Below are 19,590 nucleotides of genomic sequence, written 5' to 3'. Positions count from 1 at the left end.
CCCATTGGAAAACTGCCTAAAAATTGGATCATCACCGCTGCCGGAGAACCTTGCAGGTGGCAGGATAAGTTGGACGAAGAACCATCGCAGGCTCCATGTAAATTAATACCCTGACATAGAAGTGTACCGCTTAGTGCGTTTTTACAGTTTGTACCACTAAGAAATACTTCTTTACCCCCACTCCAACATCTGTGTGTGTATGGTAATTCCCAGGTTGACTTTATGTATTCCTTACCCAACCTTTCATACACGCCCGCTGGTATATGTTTCAAACAATATGAAAAGTGGAAAATCGTGACAGGCAGAGTGATTGTCCCATGTATTATCCATTCTGTTGAAGGCTTTTCTGAAACAGTTGATGGTAATCTTACCAGTGTTTCAATGCTCAGTACCGTATAGTCTGCTCCTCTTTGTGCCAGAGTGATTTGTTTATCTGTACGGTTAAATACAGAAAACAATGACGTGGTGTTGATTAGACGCCATGGTACATATCCAGAACGAAGATTTTGCAACGTCCAGCCTAAAAGAATTCTAGAACGCAATTGTGACTGTCCATGTTGCAACATGAACAAGTCCTGTTTCATTATGTCAATGGCAGAGGATACAATGCTGTCCAAAGAATGAATTCTGGATGATAGAGTCTTTAACCCATTGTGAACTACAGAGAGAGCTTTCTCTAAATTAATACGATCAATTTCCCGTAGTTTTGCAGTCTCTGCTTGTGTCACTTTCCAAGCTTCATTATAAATGGCATATATACCTGCGTATATGAAACGTGTATAACGTTGTTTTGAAGGACCTTGTAAGAAGTCCCTTAAATCAACGCCATCTTTAAGTAAAGAGAAGTGTTGTTTTACCTCTGTAAGCGTAGATGTTTGCAGCCACTCAAGGCACAGTTTTCCTACACTGTATGTTGTTACTATCCCGGGATGTTGTCTCTGGACATATCTTGGGTCTGGCCTAGTTACTGTAAATCCTTGTGTCTTGTTCAGGAATCTATCTTGACAGTTATTTGTGTCTGTGGGCCAGATTAACAATTTTTTCCAATCAGGATCAGTTCTGTTTTAAGTAAAAGTGATTTTACGTCGACCCCTCCTTCTGAAGAGTTTTGACTATCAGGTGTAGATATAGGTATGGACGGTTTTTAAAAATCTTTTATCTTGACCAGGCCAAGGCAGGATGCCAGTTGCACAGTTTCATTCAAAAACATTATTTGTTCAGGGATAATGCAGGCTCGAAATAAAGCTTCTATTCCCTGAACCTGCCAGTCTTTTGAGCCACAGACAGTTATTGTCTCAATGTTGTTTTTCCAAAAGTCAAAGCCTAAAGTAGACGACTGACCATAAAAGGCCGCAGAATAAATTTGCTTCTTATTAGTCAACATACTTTTCATTCCTGTCTTATTAACATTTCTAAAGTAAAATGTTCTGGATTTGTGGTATTGAAACCTGATAAGTATGGACATTTTTCATAAAATGTTTTTGAGCTACCCTTTGGTGGCGTTGAACAATGTTCCCTTTGATTGAAAGTATAAACATTTCTAGGGCTTGCAGATTTGTGCAAGTAATGATGACCATAGTGATTATAACAATACATTTGTTAATAATCTGATGAACCTTTTAAATATTCATGTTCTGTAAATTTTGCAGACATCTCTAAATCTGACATATTATTAACATTCTGAAAGTCCCAATCATCAGAAAATGTGCTGGGTGAAAGAAGTCACTCAAGGAAACCTTGAATTGATGAAGAATCCTCAACAGCTCTGCCGGACAATAAATGTCATAATCTGCTCTGTCCCATGCTATACCACCAGGTATAGGAACGGCTGTTATGTTCACTTATTTCAAGTCTCTTCGTTCACGGTGAGATGATTTGTGTGGCTTCAGGAGCAAGTTGATGTTCTTACTTGCTGTGTCCATTTTACTATATCTTCCATTTATTAGCATTCCCAAACTTAATACAAGGATTAGCCAAAGTAGGAGAAAAAAACACGCCTAGCACAATCCAAAGTTCCACCCATGGTGAAATAAGATAAGTCTTTTCAAGTTGCTGAAAAAGTTCTGTTACTTGCTCTTTAAAAGTTTTATTTGCTGGCGTTGTTTTGGGATCACTGGGATCCTCAGAAAAAGTATCAAAGTTGATGAAATAGCCAGAGGCAGTTCTGTCAATTGGTATTGCATCAGGATTATTTGAAATCGCTAGAGCTACTTGATCCCTTGTCATATTAGTATAGTCAGATGCTATATCATTGTAGACAGGAGTGTCTTGACAAACTGTTATTTGGGTTTCAAGAGGCACAAGTTCCATGGCTTTGTTGCATAGTCCTTCATTTCGCACTGCAGATTCCTCAAAGGTGAGGAGTCTCTCAGTTTGAACCTCTTGGATAGTAGCAAGATTTGGTTGTCTGCTACATCTTTGGAGTCCACTGGGCCTACTACTTATTATCGGCCACATGATGTGGTTTTACCAGATCGGTGGACACAAACCGGTTCTCCTTCCTTCCAGCAAGGGGCGGCAGTAACACTGTTCTTGATCAATGGATTGCTAGCACTGGCACTGGTTTTCTGTAAGAAGGCCCAAATTCCTTCTTGTCCGCGATCTTTTCTCTGACTAGATCCCCAATATTTGGAATCCAGACAGGCCTTGCTGGGACAGGTGTTTTTTCTTCAGTGGTCGTTGGCTTCTGCAATGTGTTGATTAGACTTCTTGTTTCATTTAAGTCCTGCAAAACAGCCAAACGGTCTTTGATATCAAAGGGTTTTTGTTCTACCACTGAAGTGTGACGATCGAGGTCCTGGACAAGCATTCTAGTACCAAAAAGGATTTCATATAGAGTGATTCCACAAAGAGAATTTCTTGCCAGATTGTTTAAACTACGTTGGACACTTATTAGATGTTTGACCCACCCGTCACCCGAGCCTAATACCCTAACAGTTATAGATTGCTTTATGTCCCGGTTTTTTCTTTCCACTATAGAATTTCCCTCAGGATGGAATGGACTTGAAAACCGCAATGCAACGCCCAGATTGGCCATGGCCTCTTTGTAAGCTCGAGAGCTAAACGCAGGACCCTGGTCAGAATGTAGCATGCCGATTGCGTATGTGCCGATAAAGACTCGCAAATCTTTAATAACAGTTCGGGCGTCAGCCGAGCGCTGAGGCCACATCCAAATGAATCTTGAGCATGAATCCACTGCGACCATGATATATTTGTATTTACCATCCCTCTATAAGTTTATCTGAAATTAGAAGGGGCGTATGCGCCAGGCGTTTCACTGTTGAAACTATCATCTTTTGGCAGATTTCACATTCCAAAACATAGTTTCTGGTCAGTTTCCTCATGCGCGGCCACCAGTATCTTTGCTTTAATAATGATACTGTGGCGGAAACACCTGTGTGTGCAGAGGCAAGCACTTCATGTGCTGTTAAGATTAGTCCTAATCTATGTTCCATGTTTGGAATTACTCTATCCCCCACTCCAGGGATTTGAGTAAAAGGAACATTATTTGCTAGCAATATCACTACCAATCACAGTATGGCAGTTGTTAATTTCTCCTGGGGAGGGGTAACTGGCCTCAAAAGGGTTGTAGTTAGTTCACACCTGTGAAGTAAATTGTCTTTTGGGCAATGATTTGGAATCCTCACTGTGGTCAGATGTGGAGTACAGGACTCATGTAGAAATGCCAGGTCTCTCCTCACATGCCCAGCTGAACAAGTGCTGGATCCTGGGAGGATGGACCAGACACTACCCAAGAGGAAGAGCAGTAGGGGTAAGGCTGAGCCTTCGCCCCTGCCTCAGGTTGAGGATCAACCCTCTCAGGAGGCTGACCCAAAGACCCCAGAAGGAACTGTCCTAGAAGAGCTTGAACCTGAACAGGTTGAATTTCTTGGGACAGGGGGACCTTCCAGGGCAGACTTGAGACAGGCACAATTAGACTGTTCCTCCCTTGAACCACTCAGACAGCAGGCTGCTGCTGAGGCTGCAGGGAATGCTACAGGTGCCCATAAGGTATATTGGGATGAAGGACTCCTATACTCTGAGGCAAGAGACCCCAAGCCTGGTGCTACCAGGAGGCTGGTCATCCCCTTGTCTCTTAGAGGTTTCCTTCTCACCTTAGCCCCTGAGATTCCCCTTGCAGGTCACTTAGGCCAGAACAAGACTTGGGACAGGCTTGCCCCACACTTTCACTGGCCTCATATGTCTGAAGACACCAAAGAGTTTTGTCGCTCATGTGTCACCTGTCAAGCCAGTGGCAAATCAGGTGGCACAACAAAGGCCCCCCTTATACCACTGCCTGTGGTGGGGGTACCCTTTGAGAGAGTGGGGATAGACATTGTTGGACCAATGGACCCCCCAACAGCATCTGGGCACAGATTTATACTGGTGGTAGTGGATCATGCCACCAGGTACCCAGAAGCTATTCCCCTTAGGACCACTACAGCTCCTGTTGTGGCCAGGGCCATACTTGGAGTTTTCTCCAGAGTGGGGTTTCCTAAGGAGGTTGTCTCTGACAGAGGTGCAAACTTCATGTCAGGATACTTGACTGCAATGTGGAAGGAGTGTGGTGTAAATTACAAATTTACCACACCCTATCACCCACAGTGCAATGGGCTTGTTGAAAGATTCAACAAGACCCTCAAAGGGATGATAAAAGGGTTACCTGAAAAGGTTAGGCGAAGATGGTGCATCCGTTTACCCTGCCTCCTGTTTGCTTACAGAGAGGACCCACAGAAGGGGGTTGGTTACAGCCCTTTTGAGCTTCTGTTTGGACATCCTGTATGAGGACCCCTATGTCTGGTAAAGGAAGGATGGGATTTACCTCTCAAAAAGCCTAAGCTTGACATAGTGGACTATGTACTTGGTCTCCGCTCCAGGGTGGCAGAGTACATGGGAGAAGGCATCCAAAAACCTTGAGGCCAGCCAAGAACTTCAACAAGCTTGGCATGACCAAAAGTCTGTCCTAACTGTTTACCATGCAGGACAGAAGGTGTGGGTGTTGGAGCCAGTGGCCCCAGCAGCTCTCCAAGACAAGTGGTCTGGACCCCATACCATCATTGAGCAAAAGGGAGAAGTCACCTACTTGGTGGACATGGGAACTTCCAGGAGCCCCCACAGGGTGCTTCATGTAAACAGGCTCAAGGCATTTGTCAACAGGGAGGACATGGGCTTGCTCATGGCCACAGATGAGGGGCAGGAGGAAGAGAGTGACCCTCTCCCAGACCTGCTCACTCAGAACCCTGATGATGGGTCAGTAGATGGTGTAGTCTTTGCTGACAGCCTCTCTGAACATCAACAAGAGGATTGCAAACAGGTTCTTCAATCCTTTAGACAAATGTTCTCACTGACCCCCAGTCAGACAAACTGGTACACCCATGAGGTGGACACTGGTGACTGTCTGCCTGTCAAGAGTAAAATCTACAGCCAACCTGACCACGTCAGGGACTGCATAAAGAAAGAAGTTCAAAAGATGTTGGAATTGGGAGTCATTGAACCCTCAGAGAGCCCTTGGGCTAGTCCTGTAGTTCTAGTGCCAAAACCTCACACCCAGGATGGTAAGAGAGAGATGAGGTTGTGTGTAGACTACAGGGGTCTCAATGCTGTCACTAAGACAGATGCCCATCCAATACCGAGGGCAGATGAACAGATAGACAAGTTGGCTTCTGCAACTTTCTTAAGTACATTTGACCTAACAGCTGGTTATTGGCAGATCAGGTTAGCTGAGGATGCCAAGGCCAAAACAGCATTTTCTACCCCAGGAGGTCATTACCAATTCGTGGTGATGCCCTTTGGTTTGAAAAATGCACCTGCCACTTTTCAAACGTTGGTGAACCAAGTTCTCACTGGGTTGGATGACTTCTGTGCAGCATATCTAGATGATATTGCTGTCTTTAGCTCCACCTGGGAGGATCACCTGATCCACCTGAGGAAAGTTTTGGAGTCCCTGCAAAAGGCAGGCCTCACTATCAAGGCCACCAAGTGCCAGATAGGGCAGAGTCAGGTTGTGTACCTGGGCCACCTTGTAGGTGGCGGCCAGGTTCAACCCTTGGAGAGCAAGATACAGGCCATAAAGGACTGGGCTCCTCCAACCACCCAGACACAGGTCAGAGCTTTCTTGGGCCTGTCTGGTTACCATAGGAAGTTTGTCAAAAATTATGGGTCCATTGTGACACCACTTAATGACCTGACAAGCAAGAAAATGCCAAACAAAGTTCAGCTGACAGTTAGCTGTCAGAAGACATTTGATGACCTAAAGCAGGCCATGTGTACTGCACCTATTCTCAAGAGTCCTGACTACTCCAAAACCTTCCTTGTCCAAACAGATGCATCTGAGTTGGGTGTGGGAGCTGTTCTATCTCAACTGAATATTGATGGTCATGACCGGCCCATTGCTTTTATAAGCAGAAGGCTGACCCCTAGAGAGAAACATTGGTCAGCTATAGAGAGGGAGGCCTTTGCTGTGGTTTGGGCCCTGAAGAAGTTGAGGCCATACTTGTTTGGAACTCACTTCAAGATTCAGACCGACCATAAGCCCCTCTTATGGCTAAATCAGATGAAAGGTGAAAACCCCAAACTTCTTAGGTGGTCTAATTCCCTCCAGGGGATGGACTTTACAGTGGAGCACAGACCAGGGACTGACCATGGCAATGCAGATGGTCTCTCCAGGTATTTCCACTTAGAACAGGAAGACTCACCTGGTCAAGGTTAGTTTAATGTCCCTAAGTTTTGGGGGGGGTTATGTAGGAGAGTGGGGTCTGCAATCCTATGGTCACCCCAGATTTTTGCTTTTTGCTTCACTGGTTTACGACTTTCCCTGGCTGTGGGCCTGCTAATCAAACCCACAGCCTAGCTGTTCTCTCTCTAAATTGACATCCTTGTACTTTAGGTGCATTTACCAATTGGTACTGGGCCACCTTATCAGTCCCTGTACAGTGTATCTTAGGTACCCAGGGCATAGGTGTACCCAGGGCCTACCAGGGGCTGAAGCATGTATTATGCCACCCCTGGCTGGCCATCTAAAACTGACACAACTGGCTGCATGACAGCTGGGGCAAGGTGGTGTAATCACCCTTTGCTATAGATATAGTATACCTATATCTAACCCTAAAATGGACACATATATTCCTATCAGTCACTCCTATGGCAGGCCTTATCAATCCTGAAGGCAGAGTGCTTTGAATTATGTGAGATGGTGCTCTGGCATGAGCTGAGCCCGTCTGCAGCTTGCGGAACCAAGTCCTAATAGCTGTTCCATGATAACGCTATACCATATACTCTTAAGTGCATTATCAACCTCGCGGTTAAATGCTAACTCTGGTATAACATTATCAAAACATGTCGAGTAAGGTGTCATACGAATTGGAATACTACCCCCTCGCCAATTCTGGCGACGGGGGTAGCATTCCACCCTTCTAGAGGGACACGACATGTATGTAACTGAGAACCCCGGTTAAAGTTAACTCGAGCCTTGGCATCACAAAATGGATGCTGCCACCACAGACACAAGTCTGACCTCCTGCTGCTGGGAGTCCTTCCAGCGAGGGAGGCTTGGACAAAGGGTTTTCCTGCCTTGGGAGGTGCTAGCACCACCCCAGACAGGATTTTGTGTATTGGGTAGGACAGGCCTGAAAGGAATGAGACATGCCTGGGACACACAAGGTGTCCTGTGCATACACCGGTTCAAACCAGTTGCTGGGGCATCCCTGCCCCAGCTCTGGCGCGAAACCGGACAAAGGATAGGGGGTGTAGCCACCCCCCTTCCTGGTCCCACCCAGGGGAGGGACCTAGTCAGTAGTGCAGCCCCCTTTAAGAGAATAAAGGTAGGAGCTGGTCCCATTCCAAATTAGATTATCCTGAAGAACTTTACAAGAAGAAACTCTGGACTTCGACGTTCTGCTCCACAGAAGACTGAAGAATCTCCCTTGTGGGCAAGGAGTGTCCACCCTGCAACTGCAGGCACCATCAAGCGTCCAGCGGCTTCACTTTGTCGTCTTCCCTCGAGGATCCAGACTTCAGAGCCCGACGAGACCCGGATTCCCAGACCTCTCCGACCTCAACTCACATCTGCAGCAAAGCTGAGACCCGTGGGTGCGACGAGACACGTGGGACCGGCCATCTTGAAAGAAACTGCACTTCGCTTCCAGCACGACTCCCGAGGTAAACTCGACCAAGTGCTTTGGGGATTGAGAAGCCCCAGCCCCGAGCAGCCCCTGCACCGAAGATCAGCCCTCCAGCTTCCACGAGATCTGCGTGGGGCCCTTCTGCTTGTTTGCTGCTCGACGCATTGTCTGGTCAGTTGCCAGCTGGCTAGTGGCCTCCTAGACGACTAACCTTGAAATCTTCACTGCTGGTCTGGTTGCTCCAGACTGGCCCTTGCTCCCTTTCAAAAGAGGGGCACCCCGGACTCTCCTAGTCCGCACCAGATGCCTTTTCCACTCACCGCATGGGTTGCCTTTGCCAAGGCCTGTTGACTCCTATTCCGGATCTGACACCGCCGGCAGCGAGAGCCTGCGTGGGACAGCTCGTGCCTCCATCCTGGTCGTCGAAGACGCCTCCTGGTCCACGCGGCTGCAGAGTCAAGCGTCCACTCTTCACTTGATCGCGACGACGACATCTGGTTCCTTCATGGTTCCACTCCAGTCACTGGCTAGTGACTGTGAACATTGTCCCCTCTGCTTTCAGGTCTTCAGCATCTCTGATCCACCCTTGGATCACACCGGACATCTTCCTCCTGGTCGCCTGCAGCATCTTTTCCTCCAGGCTCCATAGACTTCAACGCCGGAACCCGACACGACTTTGCACCTATGCACCCGCAGCCCGTGGGTGAGGTAACAAGAGCATTTCGGTGCTCAAGGGTAGATTGACTCTCCTAGTGTCCAGTTCCACAGTCGTTTTAGACCCAATCTAGTCAGGATTGTCCGTACTTACCTTTTCCTTGAACTGTACTGTCCATAGACATTGTTACGCATCTCGCGTGTGAGTTCACACTCTGCACGCGCGTTCCGTGGGCCTCCTATTACTTACCTAGAGTTAGGGTAGCGTGGTCCCAACGATCCTACAGCCTCTGGACAGCTCCATTCCTTCTATCAACTTTCACATTCCATTTACTTAGTTAATGGTTTTCCGTGCCCCTAGGGCACCATTGTAATTTTGTGCAACTTATCGTATTTTTCCTAAGAGATTGTCATGTGCTTAGCCCTCTGACCTCAAAGAGTTCAGAGGTGTTTGTTATTAATAAATATATTTTTTATTTTCATAACAACCTGTGTGGTGTCCTTTCATCTGGTATTCAAGGGGTTATATTGTGGAAAAACAGCTGGCTTCACATGCCAAAAGAGTTTAGCCTAAGACTGCTTTGTCCATGCTACCATTAGGATAGCTGGTCTATAAGGTTCACTTACAACCAATCACCATAAGGGTTGTTTGGACTGATACAAGGTGATCACTAGAACTAGTGAGCATCATATATCAGGCCAACTTCTCACACAAAGGGTCAATGGTGGAAGAACTAGACCCGGATGAAGGAAGCGGCACCAGCGGCAAAGAAGCAAAGGAAGATGATATTGTCGAAGAAGTCGTCGTTGAAGTAGTTGATGACAATGGCATAGGCGTCGACGGAGCCGCCGTCGACGAGGTCGTCGATGAAGCTGGCGTCAACGAAGCACCCGTCGACAGAGCAGACGAGGAGGAGGTACTCTTAACAACTCTCGTCGTCGAAGATCTTGCTGACGACGAGAGACTCTTCTTCGATGACGAGGCGATAGGTATCGTCGACGAGACAGTCTTAAAACTGAGGCATACCTTCGTCGACATGGACGACGTCGACGCAGCCATCGTCAACGAGCCAGAAGCAGAAATCGTCGTCACTGTTGTCGTTGACGAGCCGGCAGATCTCATCGTCGGGACGATTTTACATGTTTTTTGGTGGAAACATGCTGCGAAGAAGCCGTAGACGCCTGAGAGTCAGATCTCGTGGGCGTAGGCGTAGCAGGAGGAAATGAATACATCACAGGAGCCGTCATGAGAGAAAGTTTCTTCTTTTTTAAGAAGGGAGAGGGCAAATCCTGCACACTGATACGTTTTGAGGCGGCTTTAGAAGTTCCTGACACCAGGCTTTCTGTGTCAGAAAGAGCTAAATCTTTGTCTTTTAGCCTTTGTAACCAGAGGAGGAGACGACCTTCCCTATCTTTAAGGGTCTTAGTTGAAAAGGTCCTGCAGATTTTACATTTGCCTACCTCATGGTCGGGATAAAGACAGTAGATACACTTCTTGTGGGGATCTTCAGAGTAGAGCCGCAACTTCCCACAAGAAGAACAAGGTCTAAATAAAGACTTCTTACTTGAAGACATTGTAGAAATCACTGGAAAACCAGAAGAAGTAGAAAAAACTGAGCAGAGCTCAGGGAGACTCCCTCCACACGACGTGCGGTAGAAAATCTGAGGGCCTGAGCTCTGAGGAGAAGGTTCTGGAGGGGTGCTTGCGCCTGATTGGCTGTAGTTTGGACTAACATAATGACAAGGATATGTTACAAATACTTTCTCTCTCTTGCCATGTATTCCTATGTGGGAATTATGACCTGGTATTTGCAACTATTTCTAGTGTGTATTTTTATGTGTTATGTTTTCACATACATATTTTATTGGGATTTAATTGCTATTTTATTTACCGTGGGACTCCCACTTCGACGACGGGGAATATTCAAGCATTTGAATCTATGAAAGACACCCTAATACTGGAGAAAATTGGAATCCCTGACCTCTAAAGGTGCGCTGTAAACATTGCCATCACTAATGTGAACACAAAAGGGGCACTGATGAAGCCGAAGACGGGGACAGCAAACCGGAGGTAGTGTCAGTAGGACTGCAAAATAGTCTTGCAGGTCCAGAGCCACCATTCACTTGCCTGGATCCAGTTCCTACAGAACCTGGGCCAGAAAGAGCATCTTGAATTTGCCCTTCCACAAGGAGGGGTTGAGGGGGTGAAGATCTAAAATGGGACAAAGGCCTCAGACCTTCTTCGGCACAAGGAAAAAACAGGAGGAACATCCATCTCTCTCTATAGCTCCTTTGGTCAAAACAGCTTGCATTTCTTGGACCAAGATGGACAGGTACTGCTCTGAAAGACGCTCCGATGTGGGCAGGAGGAGTGACATGCCTAACAGGAATGGCAGGGCACAGCCTTGATGAATGATTTGAAGGGACCCATCTGTCAGATTTTATCACCATGCTTAGTGCAACTTGCTCTGCCCAAGCAGCCGGTAGTATCCAGCCCAGTCCGGATGATGTACATTGCAACATCATGACCAACCTGGATAGTTTAATTCAATGCTGCCCAAAATTCCTTGGTGACTGTCTGTAAGATCGCACCAACCATGTCCCATAGAACATTGAAATATCTCCCCACCAAACAGCTGGCAATGACTGAGGGCTAGGCTGAATGAGGAAACATTTGCGTCCAAAATGCCCCTATTTATTTTGCCTCTCTATCTGGGGGAGTAGTAGGGAATGAGTTGGGGTTCACCTTACTGGTGGAATCCTGAACCAACACCCCTTCTGGTGTAGGGTGCTGTGTCAAAAAGTCAGGGTCACTTGGTGCCATCTGTGAAGCTTGGAAATCTGCCTGTTCACTAAAGGACAGGAGCATGGCTTAGAACAGGTGGCCGTAAGGCTGTCCATCAGGGCTTCGATAAATAGAAGTAAGGGCTCAAGGGCGGTGTATAAAACTTTGGTTAAGACATTCGTTTTGACTGTCATAGTGGGAACTGCAAATAAAGTACTATAGCTGCCTGTTTCACCTCTACAACAAAAGGATGTACTCTCAGTCACTGAAGGCCCAAGGGGAAAGCGCAATCCAGTGTCCTGAGAAATGGCCAAACCACTAGCCTCCTGCAAGTCCAGGTACGGCTTGACACCGTCATAGAATGGGGAAAAACAGCCCCCATCATCTACATTGCCGGAACCAAAAAGTTGCTGGAGCGCTGATGTGCACCTCCATGGCAGAGGCCAGGTTCTGTCGGACTTTGATTGGACTAGGTGCATTGTTATGGGGTCGGGATAAGATGAATTTGGCTCGGAAAAAGAACATAGTCTTTCTCTAGCAGCATCGGACCAGTGTTGATGTCAAAGAGAACGTTGTGGGTTTTGGTGACAGATTGGAAGTCTACTCCGGTATCGGAGAGGAACCGTAACCCAGCTAGAAACCTCAGTGGATTCTTGGGACTCAATTTCACAATGAAGGGAGCTTCTTTAAAAGCCTTAATCGTCTGCAATATTGCCAATGGCTCTGGAAACTCCTGGTACATCTACATCAGCTGCGGAATCAGCTCCTCGGTGTGGAACCAGGAGCGAGACCAACAGGCACCCATACGTCCTCATGACTTCTCGGACTGAGAATGGTGAAACTGGGCCGAATCCTGCTTGCCCTTATAACAAGACTTGAATTCTTGGAATGTGGCGCTGCCCTGTGCAGTAATGGGCCCACATCCTTGACTTTGAGTGGGACTGATCCTAAATCCTCGAGACAGCACTAGTATGGTGTAAAATGCCCTGAACCCAAGCAGTTTCCCAAGAGCACTGTTTGTATGAATGTATGTTGTATTTAATATAGTGCAAACCCAGCTGAAAGGCAGTTGAGTGCTGCAGATGTGTGGGGCAAACTGGCTTCCCTTCCCGGTCCTTAGAACCGGCATGAAGGATGACAAGGTCACATACCACTGGATCTAAAGCAACTCCCAGCTGCTCCTCCCCCCCCCCACCTCCTCTTAGGCGCGGTTGTGCGGCCGCGCCTAAGGCAAGCCCGTCTGCGCCTGGACCGCACACAGCGCCAGAACCCCATGACCACGCAAACGCCACGACACCAGAATCCACTATGACGCCAGCACTCTCCACGCACTCAACACCGGCCGAAACCACACCAGCTCCCAGGCAGCCCCGAAACGGACCCACTGACCCTTCTTATACCCCACCTGCAGCTTCACCTGCGACAGTACCACCAAACCTCCAAGGACTGGACCCAACCACCTCCGCTACATACTCCTCAACGCCCGCTCCGCACGCAAACACGCAGTCGAGCTTTGGGATCTGCTCGACACCTCCGCCCCAGACGTGGCCTTCCTGGCTGAGACCTGGTGGAACGACTCCTCGGCGCCCGACATCGCCATAGCCATCCCGGACGGCTACAAGATCACCCGCAGGGATCGCGCCAACGGAACCGGAGGAGGAATAGCCATCGTCCACAAGTCCACCCTCAAGGTCGCCACCCACGCAGACTACACCCTCAACACCGCTGAACACCTGCACTTCCGGATCCACACCGACCCCAACACCACCCTCAGAGGAACACTCATCTACAGACCCCCCGGATCCCAGGCTCAGTTCATCGACTCCATCGCCGACCTTGCCAGAACCCATGCACTCGCCCCCACGGACTACATCCTCCTCGGGGACCTGAACTTCGACGCCAACTCCGCCACCCTGATCGACAACCTCGGCCTCAGACAACTCGTCACCGCACCCACCCACGCCGACCCCGTCTTCTCCACAGGCACGTTACCTTCGACCACACCACCGAACTCCACTGGATAGACCACCGCTGCATCCATTTCACCTTCAAGAAACCAACCACGCACCACCGCACCCAACAGCTGCCTCGCCGCTGCTGGAGCAAAGTCACAGAAGACCAGCTGATCACCACCCTCGCCCAGAACCCACCCACGACCCCACCAACTCAGACGCTGCAGCCCGCAACCTCAGACAGTGGATCGACGACTGCGCCAACACCCTCGCCCCACTCAAGAAACCCTCAAACAGCCATGCCAGCAAGAGAGCCATCTTCCTCAGACACCAGGTGGGGGTGAGACTTATGTGACCTCGCTGACAACATGTACGCGGAAAACGTCAGGGCAGAGTCACGTGGTGCCGTCCCCCGGCGCGCAGAGATGCTGTGGCAAAAACAATTCCGGATCCAGTCTCATGTCTGGGGATAATTCTACATTAAAGAATCTGCGGCTTGTAGTCTCTATCAGATGGGGGTTTCAATTACAGTACATTTGATGATAAATCACATACCTCTATCTGCTGCCAGTCTGAAGATGGCACTTATTAAATGTAATAAAGTAACAGAGTGTCAGTCAATGAAAGAGATGGGCCTTAAAAGAAAATTAAAAACAACTTCAGGAATCTTTCACTACCAGGGCATGAAAAACAAGCACACACACCCTACTTTTTACCCGTGCCCTATGAATCTTTAGAGTTTACCTTAGGGGTGACTTATAAGTATTAAAAAGGAAGTTTTAGGCGTCGCAAAATATTTATTTAGCCAGGTTGAAATGGCAGTTTAAAACTGAACACACAAGATGCAATGGCAGACCTGTGACATGCTTTTAAAGGCTACTTTAGTGGATGGCACGAGAGCTGCAGCTCACTAGCAGCAGTTAATTTACAGGCCCTGTGTACATGCAGTACCATATAGTAGGGACTTATAAATAAATTAAATCTACCAACCAGGTGTAAGCCAATTTTACCACTACTAAGGGAGGGAGCATAAACACTTTACCCCTGGTTACTGGGAAAAAGTGCAGTCAAAAGAGCCAACATAAACAGGTTCAGCAAAGGAAGGCAGGGAAAGGCAAAAATGGCAAAGACAAGATTTTACACACTCAGGGCCATATGTACTAATGCATTTTGTGTTTGCAAAGAGTTAAATTCACAGAATCAGGTCACATGCAACAGCAGAAATGCCTTTTGGTATGTGCTAAACTAGGCCATTTTTTATTCCGCAAGTGGAATCAGAGGAATTTGGTAATTCCGCGTTACTATTGTAACACAGAATTACTGATAAATTCCAACTGCCCTTCTGATAAAATTAAATACTTTAATATGCAGTGGATTCTAAACATAAAGGAACTGCTCCCTCTTCCCTGTCATGTTTAGAAATCACTGCATAACCCTAGGTGCTCTTATATACTGTGCAGTGATTAAACGTTTACATTTCTGCAGAATATGTAAGGGCGCACAGAGGCTGCAAAATTCTGTTAGGCAAAATACATTCTCGCATCTATTTTTAGGTTCATTTAGCATTGAGAAAGTCGCACCAAATGCTGTGGAATTTCGCAGAATTTTCATGTAATTTCGCATGATTTGGTGGAATCAAACTTCGCAAATTCTGTCCAACACTCAAATTGAAATTTGGTAACATGTTACAGAATTGCAATTTTGACTTGCAACCAAATGCTGAATAGGTATTTGGAAGGGATGTGTTTAGGGCATCCCTTCAAACACCACAAAAGAATTGGTATGTATACATGTTTTGCGACTGAAATCAAGTTGCAAAACATTCATGTATTACCAGCTACAAACATGCAGTGGTAACACATTCCCACACAGAAAGGAGGCATCAAAGGACCCTTTTCCATTTGTGAATTGGGGAGAAAGTCAAGCTGATCCATAATTATTCCATCATTTGGCCTTGATTGATAACTGAAATGATAAAAGTGATTTTTTTCAAGTGATTAACAATACTAGCTAAATCATCATGATTCTGATACATCATCAGTATGAGTATTATTCAGAATTTAAAAACTGTGTGAACCTTGTAAGCAATGTCCAAGGACTGTTTTTTTATTTGACGGTTAAGATGCAGAAGTTTTTTTCTAAGACTTCGTTTGAGAAAATAGTCAGAACAAAATGTTAGTTATGACTGAGTAGTAAAGCAGTATATGAGAAAAGCAGAATTAATTATTAGTATGAATCAATTTGCTGCTTGTTGCAGGTGGTCCCCATGTTTCAAGCTGTACACAACTTTTTTGCAATATTTTTGATGGAAGCGAAAAGGAAAAGACATGATATTAACAAATGACAAACTGAGTCACAGATTGTTTCCAAGGCTTCTTAGAAGCTGGACACTACTGTATCATTTACACTACTGAAATGCCATGCAAAACCAACCTGTCTAGAAAAATAATGAATACTTTATTTTAAAGTAAAGTTAATGAAAGCTGTTCCAAACGATAAACTTAGTTCATACCTCAAAGTTAGTGTTGTTATTGTAAGGATGTGGAGACTCGCGGCTCTGGATTGCCATCCCAGGCTCCTCCATGAATTGGCAGGCTGTGAGAGCCACTGTCCCCAGCATACTTTCACTGCAGCCTTGCAACACTTTCTGCAAAATCTAGGAAGAAAAGATCGGTTTGAGTGCCCAAAAAAGCAATGCACAATTAAAATAGGCCAAAGGGAAAACGTTGATACATTTTAATTGTAAACAAAAGCCTAAAACAGAAAAAATCTTAGAGGACTTATGTTCACATTTACATACAAAATCAAGTAAACAAAAAAAAAATATAAGTTTTTCTCATATGAAAATCATAATTAACTAAGGGTAACTGAGGAACATAGATCAGAAAGCCATGCCTGAAGTCTTCGACGTAAGGTTCATTTTCAATCCTAAATTGACAAACAACTGGAATTTGGGGTGAGAGAAAACTGTGATAGCCATATGTAATTTTTCAAACAATCTAAACTATTAAGGAGTGAGATAAAAAGGATGAAGAAGTGATAGAGACCAAAATATCAATGTTGCTGGACAAACTAAATAAAATACCAATTTAACACTGATCCTCCTTGTCGTGTCTTCCGCATTTGACACGGTAAATCACGAAGCATTACTGACCAGGCTCAAGGACAGGATGGGAATGTCTGGAAATGTGCTGAAATGGTTTGAATCTTTCCTGCAGAACAGAACACAAAGATTCCTGGTCAACCAATCACTTTCACCATCTTGTCCTAACTCAATTGGGGTCCCCCAAGGATTTACATTATCTCCATCTCTGTTCAACTTGTATGTTGAACCTCTTACAGAAATTCTTCGAAATTCAAAGATATCCTATCACATGTACGCAGATGACACGCAAATATATATCAAGATCGCGTCTCTGGAAGACATCAAGCTAATGAATGAGGCATTAAAAATTAAACTGCAATGGCTAACGACCAATCATCTGAAGCTAAATGATAACACAAAACAGAGATCCTACTAATTTCACCACCAAAGAACCATACAGAAGTGAAGGAATGGACCAAGCTGGTGACAGCACTAAAAAGCACCCCTACCCTAATTAACTCTGCGAAATCACTAGGAATTACATTAGATGAGAATCTAGACATGAAAGCCCACATTAAATCAATGGCAAAGAGTGCCCGCTTTCATTTGAACTACATAAGAAAAGTGAAACCATTCATCTCAAAGGCGGATCTCAAACTGGCAGTCCAATCCTTAGTTATCTCGAGGATTGAATAAGGATACACTACCTTAGCCGGTCTACCAAAAATCTCCACAGCACCATTAAAAGCATGACTCAATGCAGCGGCAAGACTCATCACCGGATCTAGAAAATTCAACCATATCTCTCCTCACCTGAAAGCATTAAATTGGCTACCCTATGAAGCCAGAATTCAGCTAAAAATAGCTTGCATCACCCACAAAGCACTCCACTACAATACACCAAGATACCTCGCCAAGAAAATTGAATTATCCGGAGGAAGCAGACCAGCTAGAAGAGCCAAGGAGCTGTTGTGGAGACCACCCATTTTTAGGAAGAAGAAAACTTATGACAGAGCGTTCTCAGGAGCAGCCCCCAAAATCTGGAACTCACTCCCTCCAAACATTAGGAAAATTCTAAACACAGCTACATTTAAGAGGGAAGCAAAGATCCTTCTGATGAGTAAGTTCCTTATATAGGTAAGACAACTCATCACTAAAACTGAAATATTGACGTTCCAATACAGAACATCTATGTAATTAGAAGGGAAAGTTACCGGCGTTAATGGAGATAAATGCTCTACGATATAACCCATGAATCAGGACTGGTGGTACACATTGTGACCAAGCTATATTTTGATATTTACCTTATGCTACTGCATGTATATATATATGCTCACCTCCTTAGAGTCGAATAATTATGTACCTCTTATCTCTTTAAATCAATATACTATATATGCTTAATCTCTAAACTACCTCTTGTAATGTGAAGCGCTCTGATACCTACGGGTCTTGTTCGCGCTATACAAAACTTTACAATAAATAAATAAATAATAATAAACTATATGCCAGGACATATTTAGACAAATGTAATCTGAACTAGCATTATGGCCGCACAGTGAAGCAGTGTACAAACGTATTCTACAGACAGCAACTCATCTAAGTGGCGTTTGTAAAACAGTACACGTCGCATCATTTTACAGATTTCACATTTTGATAACCTTCACATCTCACACTCTGACATTATCACTACTTTATATAACTGCCAAATGGATTATCTCTGGAATAAAAAAAAAAGCTCTATTCTGAAAAAAACTGAACAGCAAACCACTGTCACCCTGAGCACCATGGGGTGCCTTACATTTAGAAGATTAGTTATAGACTCAACTACTGCACAATTAATCTTGTTACTGCCCATGGGACGAGGAAATGCAGAGACAAAATCTGTACACTCTGTACATTTCCTAAGAATCAGATCTTCAGGACTACCTTCTTGACTGCTGATTTGATAGGGCTAAATTGACATGAAGATGATGATTGCAGGGATTCCCTTACAAAGTGTTCATATGATAGTCAGCTCCTTATTTTAATGTTCTTGCAGATCTTGTCTGTTATGTAAAAATTAACCATATCCCGAGTCTGATGAGGTGCCCTAAGTGGCAGTGCACGTTGCCCACCCCCTTGCGTAGACTATATCAGCACAAATGGTGTAGGCAGCTGATTCAATGAATGAGGTACAGGACATTTTAACTGTATCTCACTGAGGAGAGTGCCTACCGGCTATCACTTATCATCCCCCATCCCCGAAGGTCATGTCGCATGAGCGTGTGACTGCTTGGTTACATGGACAGTGGGTTTATAGGCTGAGCTCTTCAGTGTGTATGATCAAGGTTGAACTAGTACGGAATAAGGTTGGACTGGTATGGAATAAGGCTTGGGCACCAAAATAAAGTGGGACCCATTAGTGACTAAAATAGCTAAAAAAAATGACCGACATTTACAAATCGGCGCAGTTTCAGGAGGTCAAGTTGCGACCTAGAAGAGAACAACACTGGAAGAAAAACGTTGACATTCTGGCCAGGTCAAAAGAGAAATCATACATAGAAACGACTGGGCTAATTATTGCACCCCTGCATCCTATGCTTTGTGCTGCAGGCAATGACTGACTACAAGGACTACACATAGAAAGTGTAACAGTTCCTCCTCGTAATGACTGTCATTGAGCTGTGGCCAAATATACTATGCTTTGATTCTTTCTCCCCAAAGGTGTGTGGCAAACTCGGAATTTGAGTAAGCCGCACCCCTGTATTGGGGTAAATAGCTTTGCTGCTTCTGCTGAAAGAAGCAAGAGGTGTGTTGAACGATACAGTCTGCCTTGCTGAACAGTCTAGGTCCTCTCTTCTCAGTACTCAAGCTAGCCTAACAGGAGAGGAGATGCACTGTTCAACTGAAGCAGAGATCAGAATTCAGCAACTTGAAATGAGGAAATCAGAAATACCACGTCTATTAAGAGCAGAAGCCTGCACCTGCTGTCTAGCCTGACAGGAGAGTGAGTGA

At 45.5% G+C, this 19,590-nt stretch overlaps 1 protein-coding gene across 1 annotated transcript in view; it reads right to left on the bottom strand.

Moving 5' to 3' along the window:
* ZZEF1 (zinc finger ZZ-type and EF-hand domain containing 1) overlaps positions 1-19,590 on the bottom strand; it is a 1,627,273-nt gene that overhangs the window by 251,417 nt on the left and 1,356,266 nt on the right. The window contains exon 49 of the mRNA XM_078679684.1: positions 16,024-16,167. Within this exon, the coding sequence (XP_078535810.1) occupies positions 16,024-16,167 (144 nt within the window). The remainder of the gene's footprint in view (positions 1-16,023; positions 16,168-19,590) is intronic.

Source organism: Lissotriton helveticus, chromosome 3_1 (genome assembly GCF_964261635.1).
Source record: "Lissotriton helveticus chromosome 3_1, aLisHel1.1, whole genome shotgun sequence".
In the NCBI taxonomy this organism is placed as follows: Eukaryota; Metazoa; Chordata; class Amphibia; order Caudata; family Salamandridae; genus Lissotriton; species Lissotriton helveticus.
This window is presented reverse-complemented; position numbering and strand designations above follow the sequence as displayed.